The 14,103-nt window shown below is 38.1% G+C and overlaps 1 protein-coding gene across 1 annotated transcript in view; it reads left to right on the forward strand.

The window, feature by feature from the left end:
* The window catches only part of grin2aa (glutamate receptor, ionotropic, N-methyl D-aspartate 2A, a), a 173,161-nt gene that overhangs the window by 106,068 nt on the left and 52,990 nt on the right, over positions 1–14,103 (forward strand). The window contains exons 2-3 of the mRNA XM_067373881.1: positions 3,078–3,670; positions 13,610–13,724. Coding sequence (XP_067229982.1) covers positions 3,078–3,670; positions 13,610–13,724 — 708 coding nt within the window. The remainder of the gene's footprint in view (positions 1–3,077; positions 3,671–13,609; positions 13,725–14,103) is intronic.

Raw genomic sequence — 14,103 nt, forward strand, 5'->3', positions numbered from 1 at the left:
TCTGTGTGAACGGCCCCTTATATTGTCTAAAAACGCGAGACACGACGCTCAGGAGTGGTTTTAAAAAAAGCGCAGCGTAGAACGCAAGGGTCTGGAGACGCGCCTTTGAGACGTGAGGCAATAACGACAATAACGGAAATAATAAAAATAGGCAAGTAGCAGAATTGACAGATACAAGTTTTGACATAGAAAAAAAGAAAATAAGATAATAATGAGCGCCTAATCCGCCATGTTGCCGCCATACAAAACAGTTCTCATGCCAACTTGCTACTGTAAACAGAAGATCGCAATGCTTGCCCCGCCTCCGAGTTATTCTGATTGGTTCACTGTTTTGGAACTGACATTGATGAGCAGCGCTGCGTGTAAAAGTTGAAATTCTTTTAACTTGACACGGCGTCTTAAAAACGTGGCACTCATGTGCGAGGCGCTGAAAAAGATGCGAGACACGAGCGTAACGGTCATGCACGTCCGTCAAGTGCGTTTTTACATAGAAAAACAATGGGAAAGTAGCGCATTGGAATAGAAAAACGCGTTCTGTGTGAACGGCCCCTGATAGAGTTTTTTTGAATGTTTGTTTTTTAATAACAACAAAAAAGTATTATTTTTTTGCAATGTTAAGGCCCTTTTCACGCCAAAAGTGAAATGAATAAGCTTAAAGCTGAAGGAAATGCATATTTACGCCTGTACAGTAGAGGGCGCTGCTCAAACAAACCTTTCAGCTGAGCTGCCATTCTGGATTAAAGAAGAATATGATACAGGAGAAAGAAGTTCAACACTCTTATTTCTAAATCAAATCTAAGGTAATTTCTGCTTATTAGTATGGTGGAATTAGATTGAAAGTCAGCAGCAAAAACATTGGTTAATAAAGTGAGATTAAATACATAAAGTATATTTGTGTAATTTAATATAGTTACTATAATTAGTAACAGGTTCGTGAAAAAGATTGCATTTCACTGTTTTTATTTATTTTGAGGAATAGTCAAGTCAAATTTATTTATATAAATAAACTGAATACTGAATGTTTCCGTGCAAGTGAGATGAGAAAATGCATGTTCACATTTAATCTAGAACTACAATAACCATCATGTTCACACCTCTGACAGCTGACTTGGGTAAAGTTGGTTTTATATTCACACATTCGGACATCAGTATTCAATAGCCTTGTTAATCACACTACATTGGACATTCAGTGGACATTCACAAGTAAATATAAAAATAAAAAAATATAAAACCAACTTTACCCAAGTTGACAGCTGTCCTGTTCCCATGCTGAGAGAAATAAAGTGCAGTCAATAAATGTGAAAATAAAAAGTACTTTTTGAAAAAGTAATTGTTAATTGAGAAAGTAATGCAATACTTTACTAGTTACTTGAAAATATAATCTGATTACGTAACACAAGTTACATGTAATGCATTACCCCCGACACTGTTCATGGGCTGCCATTCATTTCTCATTTATGAGGCTGCAGTGATTGGTTTGACATTGAAATGTTGATGGGAAAACTAGTAGCACCGTGATTGCTAAGGTTAATTAAAGCATGTTGCGTTCCTTATACAAGCTTCCGCTCCTCTCATTCACAAAATGACTGAAAAGTTTGAACTCAGAGTATGAATCCTTAAACGATTGTGTCCTTTGTTCCTCAGAGGGCCTGTTAAAGCTGTGGAACTGTGGGATGTTGGAGGGAATAGTTCTAAAGGCACACAGGGATTGAATCTGCTCAGCCAGAAAGAACTGGCTCGGTGTGCATCATTATGATTAGACAATGAGTTCATCAAGGACAGAGCTGCACATATCAGACAGATCTCAAAGGAGTTAAAGAACCAGAATAGCTCTTCTCTTTCCTTTTGTCTCGATACATTTTAATAAAGGACCTTATTAACTTTTGTTAACTTTGTCAGTCTGTAATGCTGAGTTCAGAGCTCTCAAATTATTTAAATAATTTCTGGCTGTTCTACAATATTTGTTTTAGGGAATTATAACTGATGTTTAATTTTAGGGATGTTTATTAAAAATGGTATCTGATACAATAAGTTATAAATTATTTTGATGCCCAATAACAATACAAAACAATACAATTCTGCACTATTTTGTCTAAAAAAAACAAAACAATACAAAAACAAAGAAAAAAACAACTAAAACTAAAATAACTCGTTTTAAATGGTAAGGCATATATGGTGAATTTAGGCATGACAAAAGTATATTGTTTAGTTTGAAAAAAAATGGATATTCATTTTGAGATTAAATTAAAATAATGATGACACATAATTATCGTACACATAAATTGTAAGAATATCACTGATACTGATGAATAAATGCTATTAAATAGCAGTCTCCAACTAATTTTTGTTAATACAATAAAGTTTGTGTGATGGTATGAGCCACAACTGCCTTTTAAAAATATACAAAATAATGAAGTGAAAATTAAGTGATATTATGGGGTTACGGACCAAGTTACTAAGGTAAATCATCAATACACAAATGGTTAATGAAACGCATGGAAACTACTCCTGAAGAACAGAATGAACACCATACCTGTATGCGAATCCTTCCCAGCTAACACACAACATACCAGTTATGTAATTTATTGGTACTTTATGGTAATTTTTTGACTTACTAATTGACAACATAACTATGACATTGCATGCTCGTAATTTCTTTTGTGCTTTTTTTATAATAAAGTGATATACAGTGCGTGCAGTATTTGTGCGTGCAATTGAAGAGTGCATGCTAACACAGACTAACATCTGACGGGACAGGAAAGTGGTTAGAGACTTTTTATTTTGTAAAAAGTTATGAAAATGACCTCAGATACTGAATCAGGACAACGTTTTTTTTTTAGGCACTCTTTACTTAAACTATGTCTGACAGAAGAGTCAACAGCGTTCACGCATGTCTTTCGAAATAAAAGTCTTGCATCATAACAACACAGAATTACGTGTGTTACTGTTTCTTTGACTGCACACGACCCACTCAAAACAGTCTTGCGACCCACTTTTGGGTCGTGTTCCACCAGTTGAGAAACACTGGTTTAAAGCCTATATTTATCATGTTCTTTTTATCTTTGTTTGCTCAACAGGATGTGAAATCAACATTCTTCCAGTTCGGGGCCTCTATCCAGCAGGAGGCACTGCTCATGCTTAACATCATGGAAGAGTACGACTGGCACGTCTTCTCCATAGTGACCAGCAAATTCCCAGGCTACCAGGATTTCATCACCATCCTTAAGACAACGGTTGACAACAGCTTTGTTGGTTGGGACCTCCAGCACACCATCACCCTGGATGCCGTGGACGGGGACTCCAGGACCCAGATCCAGTTGAAGAAAGTGCAGTCTCCAGTCATCCTCTTGTACTGCTCCAAGGACGAAGCAGCTTACATCCTGGAAGAGGCCCGTTCGCTGGGCTTGACCGGGTTTGGGTACATCTGGATTGTGCCCAGCTTGACCACAGGCAACCCAGACATCACTCCAGATACGTTCCCCTCTGGAATGATCTCTGTATCCTACGATGACTGGGACTATCCTCTTGAGGCACGGGTTCGAGATGGTCTTGGGATTATAACCACAGCAGCTGCAGCCATGTTGGAAGAGTTTGGGGACATACCTGAGGCCAAAACCAGCTGCTATGGCCAAATGGAGAAAACCAAGTTGCCGCCCAGCGCCTTACACAAGTGAGTGAAGGACGAGAACTGGCTTATTATATGTATGTCTATAGTGTTTTGTGTCAACAGCCTGTCCATCTACTTCCTGCACTTAAAAAGGGGGAAACAAGAGGGCCATTTATGTGAGAAAAAGCATAAACAGTTTTTGACCAGTCAAGTGGAAAAAGGAAAAGGTGGAAAAAATAACTCAAGAGGTCTGTGTTAGAGATTTAGGGCATTTCAGGCAATGCAAAGTAAAGTCTCAGCTTTCTAATGATAGACTGACTATGTTTCTGGGTGGCAATCATTAAAACTTGATTTTGGGAAAGGGGCCTCTAAAGATTCCAAAAATGTTTTAATGAATGCTTTTTTAACTAAGATGTCAATATCAGGTTAATTAAAAATATAATGCAAATATCATACTGTATAGTGCCAAATGTATCAAAATGTAGAGTCAGTATCATTTTTTTAAAAATGTGTTTAAAAAGAAGTCTCTTATGCTCACCGGGGCTCCATTTATTTCTCCAAAAGTCTTATATAAATATTTTCTACATATTTTAAAATGTAATTTATTTCTCTGTTGGCAAAGCTGAATTTTCAGCATCATTACTCCAGTCTTCAGTGTCACATGATCCTTCAGAAATCATTCTAATATAATGATTTGCTGCTCAAGAAACATTTCATTAAAGATAACTTTAAAGAACATCAAATCAACATTAATTGTTTGAATGTCCTGGTAAAATAGTCGTATTTTCAAAGCTGAGACTTGGTTTTATCAAAAATTAGTTACACAAGTGAGTGAGTGACCAGGACTAGCTTATTATGTATGTTTTCTGTCCATCTTGTTCCTGCACTTAAAAGGTGGTAACTAGAGGGCTATTTATGTGAGAAAACAGTGTTTGGTCAGTCAAGGGGAATAAGGAAAATAGGGGGTGGAAAAAAGCAACCCAAGAGATCTGTAAGAGAGAGGCATGGGTCGGATGTATGCAAAATTAATTTTGTGTTAGCTGCGTTCTTGAGTAAGCTAATGGTCGAATGCAGTGAAGGGGCAGGCGGGAGATGCTTAGGGAGGTTTTTAGGGAGTTTCAGAGCGCTGCTCAGACACCCAGAGGTGGGTACTGCTGCACTTTTGAAACTCTCTCGGGACAGTGTAGCGCTCCGGTGCTTTTAATGAATAATGTTTTACACAGCGTCCAAAGAGAGCCAGTGCTGGGCAGAACAACATGGACTTTGCTAATGCGCTTGGAGAGCTCTCCAAATATAAAGTGCTCTTGATGAGCCTGGGTGCGTTTGTTCCTTTTGCTCCTGTGTTGGTGCCGGCTGAAGCACCCCGCTTACATGCTGCCAGTCCTTAGTCTGTCTCACCCATATGCCTCTGTACCTGCCAGTGCTGAGCAGACACGCTGAATTGCCCCATTTGCAGTGGAGCGGTGTTGCCTGAGATGCACGTTCAGCCTGGTGTCTAGGGTACATTAATCCTGATAGTCTCAGCACAGATGGTCAAAGGCTTGGCCAGAGACCGGCTCTACTAGAACCAACAGAGATGAGGACTCGTGCCCTGAATGCATGGGGGGTCTCTTTTGTATTCTAGACTTTTAGGCATGTAGATCATCAGAGGAAAGGTTTTGTATTCTTTGAAAATACAACCTTGTTCTTGGACTGAATGCTTCCTGTACAAATGTCAACATGTTCCTGTAAATCTTATATTTTTATGGTGTCAGATTTACACTAAATGCGATGTGCTCATTTTAAGTCACTTCGACTCAGAAACACATTTGAAGTTTTATGCACTGGCAGAAAAAAGTTTAAACTTTCTAATGATTAATTACTATTATCTTTAATGTTCTAATGGTCGAATTATGATACAATTGTAAAATATAGAATTTCTACTGATATAATTATATTTCAATCATGACAAGTCTCTGAAGATTTTTAGCATGGTAATGGATATGACAATGTTAATGTATTTGGTCTGCTGCTGAATTGCAGCTGCTGTAGATTATTGCTGTTGTTGTCGAGCAATTACAGGAACTTGCTACTGCCAATACATATGCCGATATGCTGCTGCGAGTAAGACATAGTGCAGCTGCACTAATAGCATATATCAATAACTCATAGCAGATCTGTACAGGTGGAGCTGGGGAAGGTGGAGGGTTTTAGAGGAACACTGAAGCGCACTGCAAACTGCTATAGTGAATGTAACCAGCCATTTAAATGTGTGAGCGTCAAGCTCATTGGCTGCAGAAGTGACATGGACCAATCAGCTTGTGCTAAGTAGTTAATGCTGTAATAAACATCAGCTTGTGTTAAGGACCCATCAGCCTACGCCATCAGAGTTTCATGACTGAACTATGTATTAATAAATTAATTATTAAACAGAGCTGTCATAAAGCCTCTAAAGTTGGACTCCTAAACAGGCATTTTTTTCTCCTAAACAGACACTTTCAGAAATTATAGAAAATATTCTGTATTTAAGTTGTGAATGTAATATAGGGAATATATCTGGCACAGCAGTTTTCTTCTTTGGTGTGACAAAAAAAAAAAAAAAAGGCAAGTGAACCTTTCTCTGCATTTCATGTTCTTGTTAAAATTGAGTGTCAGAAGCCTGGGTGAAATATGCAGTCCCCAAGCAAAATGTTCCTTTATGACAGATTTAAGACTGTCATCTGAAGTGCTGTGAAAAGCGGACCTTAGCAAAAATTTAGCCTTCATATATCAGTGACGAATACTGAAATTACCTGTCAACAGGGGAGAGGCATGGTGAGTCCACTGTGCCTCCTCCCACATGTTGGGGACCAAGGGTAGCTGTCAGCTGTGCTCTATGGAACCATACATTTTTTAAATAAAGGACGCTTTAAACACTCCCACTGAGACGAGAGCCAATCTGACCACCCCCAGCAAAACACCATTTCACAGAGGGCAATGCCACAGGAGTCACCGCTATTACTTTGAACTTTCATAGGCAAAATTTAATATGACTTATGGCAGTTATAATGCTGGAATATGAGTGGGTTGAACATTTCCAGGCAGTGGCAACAGGTCATTCTGTTGTGGGGAGGGTTAGCAGTGATGTCATTGCGCCTTGGCTTTAAAGGGCCCGAGTCGTACCCTCGCCTCAAAGCCTTTGTGGGCTGGAGTGAAGGGAAATATGAGCTCCTGTAGAAATAATACTTTTATATGGCCATCACAGCGCATTAAAGAGAGTTAAGTTGGCAGGCAGCAGCACAATGGGAAGCATTATAAAGAGCTGGGTTAAAATAACTGTCTTGAGCCTCAACTGTCCTCCCTATGGGGAATTTTTAGAAGTGGCAGAGACTTTTTTAGCCAATCAGAAACACTCTCTATCTATCTATCTATCTATCTATCTATCTATCTATCTATCTATCTATCTATCTATCTATCTATCTATCTATCTATCTATCTATCTATCTATCTATCTATCTATCTATCTATCTATCTATCTATCTATCATCTATCTATCTATCTATCTATCTATCTATCTGTCTGTCTGTCTGTCTGTCTGTCTGTCTGTCTGTCTGTCTGTCTGTCTGTCTGTCTGTCTGTCTGTCTGTTTGTACTATCTAGTTTGTAATTTAGTTAGAATTCAATTCAAATGTTTGTATTTTATAATAAATATTTTTTATTTATTTTTTATATATTTTATTAAAATGGGAATAGTAAAGCAGAGACACTCAGACAGAACACACACACATTGGTTCACTGAATATGGTGGAATGATCTGGTCAAGGTATGTAGAAAGAAATGACAATAGGCCTGAAGATGGTTTTTAAATTTGTATTTCAATATCCATAAGGTCTAGAATCCATTATTTACACAAGCCTGGTAAAAGGTAGCACATTCGAGTGATGTTTTTATTTTGAAAACTTTGGCTGTAAGAACTTTAATTGCTCTGAATGTGCCCTCAGGAGAGAGGAGAGAGAGAGAGAGCAAACACACAGACACACTAGTCACTTCCTTCTCCTCACATGTGCTGTCAGGACCATATTTGCTCTTTTATGGCTCGCCGTGCCCCACTTCGTATCTGATGCTCTTAGAACCACAGGTTTACGCATGCACTCATTCTGCCATTCTCTGGGTCTTTGTAACGTCTGCCTGAGCCCCAGGTGAAAAGACCTTCACACAGTCCCAGCTGTCCTGGTATTGTCGCACAGATGCGATGCTCTTTTATGACACCAATTGAGCATTGCGCAGATACCTGTGTCAGAAAAATGATCGGATTTGTTTGTATATCATGTTTGGAGTTACTACTCAAGGGAGAATTGATTTCATTTACACTTTCCGTCATGCCAGTGGATTCAGCTCAAGATGTGCAGACTCGCCGCAAATTAACTAACTTCATGTAGGAACATTTTTTTTTGCTTCTCTAATGACTGAAAAATTCTATATGTCGCATAGAGAACATCTTGCCTGCCCTCATTAGTGTCAACCCCGTTACTATAAATGCCTAACGAGAAACTGTTATATTCAACTGAACTCGACCAGTTGGAATGCAGCTGCCTACTCCAGTTTGACCACATATAAAGTACTGTGAACATTTTCAGGCCAGTTGAACCACCCACTTATTTTAATCTGGTTGATTCCAGAGCAGCTGTGCAGCCCTTTCGGGCACACCTGCTGTAATGAGGACTCTGATAAAGGGTTCATGAGCAAGTGTGGGTCAAGGGTGGTTATGTGTTTAGTTAGGGAGAAGTGAGCTGTGCTCAGGTTGGGTTCTTCTTATCCTTGCTGCACTAGGTTGCTGTGACATTGTGGAAAGCGGGGTGGTCTGGGGCATTGTGCATTTTTTTTTTTTTTTTTTAATCGGTCCTTATTGTTACCCTAGGAAAAAATGCTATGATAGATTACAATCAGTGCAAAATGCTGCCGCAAGGCTTTTAAAGATGGTAAAGTAACAAATCCATTACTCCAGTATTAGCCTCTCTACACTGGCTCCCTGTCCATTTTAGAATTAAATTTAAAATTTTAATGTTTGTGTATAAATCTCTAAATAACCAAGCTCCCCTGTATCTTGCAAATCTGCTGATCCCCTCCAGAACATTGCTTTCAGAAAATCGAAAACTCTTCGTAGTGCCCAGGACAAATCGTCTACACAAAGGCGATTAAGGGTTTGCAGGGCCAAAACTGTGGAATGAGCTGCCTTTGTTCCATTAGGTCTGCCAAATCTTTACCAGTGTTTAAGAACTTGCTGAAAGAACTAGGCTGCCCTCGACTAAAGATGTTTCGAGTCGACTAATAGTCGTTCATTTAAGTGATTAGTCCATTACACTAATGTATATTAGTAAGCCATATAAATCATAATAATGAGCCTTTAATTGCCTATTTATAAAATGGATAAAGGTTGCCATAGTGCAACAGCAAAAGTATGAATGTGTCATGAAAAAACAACGACGAGACTTTCTAAACATTTTAATAATTTATTGATAATGTTTTATGTGTTTTTGGCTTTAAAGGTGCCCTAGAACTTTTTTTTAAAAGATGTAATATAAGTCTAAGGTGTCCCCTGAATGTGTCTGTGAAGTTTCAGCTCAAAATACCCTATAGATTTTTTTAAATAATTTTTTTAACTGCCTATTTTGGGGCATAATTAGAAATGAGCCAATTCAGGGTGTTTGGCCCTTTAAATCTGGTGCTCCATGCCCCAAGAGCTCGCGCTTGCCTTAAACAACATAAAAAAAAAATTCAAACAGCTAATATAACCCTCAAAATGGATCTTTACAAAGTGTTCGTCATGCAGCATGTCTAATCGCGCAAGTACAGTGTTTATTTTGATGTTTACATTTGATTCTGAATGAGTTTGAGGCTGTGCTCTGTGGCTAATGGCTAATGCTACACTGTTGGAGAGATTTATAAAGAATGAAGTTGTGTTTATGAATTATACAGACTGCAAGTGTTTAAAAATGAAAATAGCGATGGCTCTTGGCTCTTGTCTTGTCTTGTCTTTTTGAATCTAGGGCACCTTTAAGTTGACGATGCTGAATCGTCATCTCCGCAGTAGTGGACTCGCCTATATGTGACCCTGTACCACAAAACCAGTCATAAGTCGCACGGGTATATTTGTAGCAATAGCCAACAATACATTGTATGGATCAAAATTATCTATTTTTGCCAAAATCATTAGAATATTAAGTAAAGATCATGTTCCATAAAGATATTTTATAAATTTGTATTTTTGTATTATTTATAAAAAATGTATTTTGTGAGTTGATAGGAATTGCTAAGGACTTCATTTGGACAACTTTAAAGGGGATTTTCTCAATATTTAGATTTTTTGCACCCTCAGATTCCAGATTTTCAAATAGTTGTATCTCGGCCAAAAATTGTCCTATCCTAACAAACCATACATCAATGGAAAGTTTTATTCAGCTTTCAGATGATGTATAAATCTCAATTTCAAAAAGTTGACCCTTACGACTGGTATTTTCCACTTGAATTGGCTTGACATTTCAAGCTTTCTATAGATATATTTCTGTTTGGTTTAATTGTTTGTTTTTTTTACACGCTCAGAGACTGAGACAGCAGAAAGTGCATCCTGTCAACAATTACAATAGTAAGTAAAAATAAAATAAAAAACTGTGAAAAAATATAAAATAAAAAATAAATAAATATAATAAATAAAATACATATAAAAATTATAATAAAAATAAAATCTCCTTAATTCAAATCAGTAGACCTTTGAGTTTCTCCAAAGTTTGGGCCAAGAGTCTAATGGTGTACTCTCTTGCACCGTGAATGCATGCAGTGGGCAATTCAAGATATACCACATCTATAAATGTGAGAACCCAATATTGCTTATTAAGAGAATGTGGAGGTTTCCATCTCATTGCTACTGATTTCTTGGGTATTCCCATGTGATAAAAAGTACCAATTTCCCCTGTATGGCACAGTGTACAATTAGGATTTAAGCAGGTTTTAAGTTTAAGGTTTAAGCTTTATACTATAGAGTTTACGTGGAGTCATGTAAGTCCTATGAATACAATTAAAATAGATTTGTTGATGATCCGGATTCCTAGAAGTATCCATTGCCATAACCCAGACACCGTCCCAATCAACTTTGTTCAGTTTATTCTATCGTATATATGTTAGGTATGGACTGCAATGGATTACCTAAATAAAGAAGGACATCATCTGCATACAGCGAGATATGATGACTGGTTCCACACATTGTGATTGGGATGATACCTTTATCTATGTGTATTGTCTGTGCCAGTGGCACAAAAAGAAACAGGCTTAGGGGGCATCCCTGTCGAGAACCTCTGGCTATGTCAAACAGTGAAGAACAAGTTCTACCTCTCAGCACCATGGCTGTGGGGTTTGCATACAACACCTTGATCATACGGATGTAAGAGTAACACAGACCACAGATATGGCCATTCCAGATGATTAAAGGCTTTCATAGCATCTAGGGAAAGGACAGCGGCAGGAAGAGTCAACGAAGATCTGCCATGTATAATAAGGAGTAAATAGCACACATTTATCTAGGATAACTTTAGTGCGAGCAGCCATGTAAAGTTACTAGTTTCAAATGATAAGCCATATTTGAGGTCGATGGATGATAGGCGAATCCAAAGTCCCTCATGGACTTTGCCACAAGTTTTTCAATTTTTGGTTGACTAAGCCTCTTCTAGTCGACTAATGATTAGGCGAGAACCCTAGAAATCACATTTATTGTTGGCAGCTTATAATTTTTAATTTCTATATTGTGTTCGATTTGTCAAGTATGTTTTTTGTTCTGTTTTTCGCTGTGGTCCTATCCAGCCTGTCCAAAGGTCTAGCAGTGGCAGAACATACTAAGCTAATGAGCACAATTCTCACACTCCTGCGATCCTGCTGAGAACCTAAAGCTCTATTGACACACTGTGTCCAGTGTCTGGTTTCCTCAGTAATTGGTAAAAGGAACTCTGCAGGTGTGATCAGTGTAGTGATCCACGGCTCACAGTTCTAGGTGGAAACAAAGGGAAATAGGAGAGGTGTGAAATATGAAAGAAGGTTTCAAATAAATAAGGGAGCCCATTGTGAATGGAAACATGTCTTGTAGCGGAGGAGAACAGAGCTTATCGATTGTCTTCCTCTCCCGCAGTCTGATGTAATTGGATTCACCGATATATCTAGGGTGAGTAGGCCTTTGCTTCGCCCCCTAAATGGGACCCCAATCAATTCAACAAGCTACTCTGCCATTCAGTCACTAGACGCCCACCAAGGCCAGTTTCATAAATCGATCATCACACCACACTTCTAAATCTGCTCACCTGGCAGTACTGCAGCATAAAACTTACCACCAGACTGTATCCGTGCCACATCTTTCATTAAAATGGCTGGGTTGAAATTACTGAGGGAGAGGGGCAGTCTGATGTGTTTGTGTCAGCTGGTGTGTGGTCTCTGAGGTAGGCCTGACGACATGGTGTGAAAAGTGAGAAGGTAACACTATGTGTTTCTCGGTTTATCGCTTTTAAAGTGATTTGACAGGAACACAGTGGCATTGTGAAAGTGAAGGATCCAGACTGTATTCACTTGGGTTTTACTTTCCTTTAAAAAAGCCCATCTGATTTCAACAAGCCCTTCATGTTGTGTCTTTCAGGTTTATATATATATATATATATATATATATATATATATATATATATATATATATATATATATATATATATATATATATATATATATATATATATATATATATATATCTGTGAGCACACAAACAACTTTAGGAAGTGACAGGAAAAATCTGGTATGTATGGAAATGTAGTGGGTGAATAATGTGTATGATGCATAATACGATGTTATGCTGAAATAAATGCCCTTCTCCACTCAAAGCATTTCTAAGGATGCTGATTTTTAGAAGGCAGCTATGTGACGCTGAGATGCTAAACGAGAACATGGTTTGTGTAACATTAGGAACACATTATTAGCTGTTTGATACCTTAGTCAATCCAAAGGCTAATCATATCAATTACCGTTATGTGTCCGACATTGTAGAGAGCGATACATAAAATGCGTTACCATTCTGATACATCGACTTGTAGACAAGCCTGTATAATTCACTCTTCCACTTCTTCTGGATCAGTTTCTGGTTCAAACATATATGGGTGAATTAAACCAGTGTTTCCACTTGCCATTGTGCAGCGTTTACTGCAGTAAAGTTGACTGAGTGGATCAGGTAGTCCGAGCTTGAGCGAGTAAGTGCAGACGGGGACTAATTTGCATATTCATAGGTCCACGTATACTAAATGTAGAGTTACATGAAGAAATTTTCACAGAAAAAATTTAAGTATGTAATTTTGTTTATCAAATATGAGTTTTAAAGGATAAAAGGATTGACTGCAGGGGGACTTTAAGGATGTTGACTTTCTTAAAAAATCTCTTATAAAAAAATTCTGTGGCATTTACTAGCATTACCTTGAGGATGCTGGATAACTTGTTGAAAACCAGTGTTTTATACAATTTATTTCAAAGTTAGAAGCTTTACTGTTTTTAAACGCTGTGCTGTTTTATTTCTGCACTATAACTGCAAACACAAAAATAAAAAGGAAAAAACAGACTTATCAGACATAATGCCACAAATGCTATTAAAGTACTTGTAATGAACCAAGACTGGTCTGTTTTACATCTACATGCTCTCTCTTGCTATCTCTTTGAAGATGAGGACAAAAGAAAGAATGGTTGTGATTCATGTAGATTTCATTGGATACTAATAATAACTCGGGCAGATTTTTCATCTTCGCTTAATGTGACGTCTGATTTAGGTCAGTCATTAGTCTTCAGATGGCTCATTAATTCCTCTTTTTGTCTTCTTGCATGTTTAAAATGACCTTCATATGTTATTTTGATCTTTTAGGTATAGAACGGACATCATTAGGATGAAAAGTTCTTTTTGTGCCTATTGCAGCAGATAAGATTTGTGTCACCTGACTGCTCTATTTCTGGACCTGATGAGCTCTCTGCTTCCTGTAGGTACATGATGAACGTGACCTGGGATGGCAGAGATTTGTCCTTCACCGAGGACGGTTACCAAGTGCATCCCAAACTGGTGGTGATCGTGTTGAACAAGGACAGAGAGTGGGAAAAGGTAAGGCCGCCGAAAACAACTGACCTTCTTAACTGCGTCATTATAATTTCATTATAACCCCTCCAAGCAAAGCGTCATTAACAACTGTTCACACAATATTAGTACCCATGAATCCGCCATCTTAATTACACCCTGGAACGATGTAAAAGTGTGTCAGTGCGGTAATTACCTCAGACACACACTGCCAGAGTCTGCAAATTCAAAGGTGTAATTAGGGCCTGTTTTTTTCCTTTTAGACTGTGATCCAGTCCGAGCCCAAACATGAACGGGAATACACATGTGTGCATTAGGGCTGGTATCATGGATGAGCGTGTTCTTTTTTTTTTTTTTTTTGTTCTAGAGAGAATGCGGTTCAATAAAACCAGAGTGGGAGGAATAA

This window comes from Chanodichthys erythropterus, chromosome 3 (genome assembly GCF_024489055.1).
Source record: "Chanodichthys erythropterus isolate Z2021 chromosome 3, ASM2448905v1, whole genome shotgun sequence".
NCBI lineage: Eukaryota > Metazoa > Chordata > Actinopteri > Cypriniformes > Xenocyprididae > Chanodichthys > Chanodichthys erythropterus.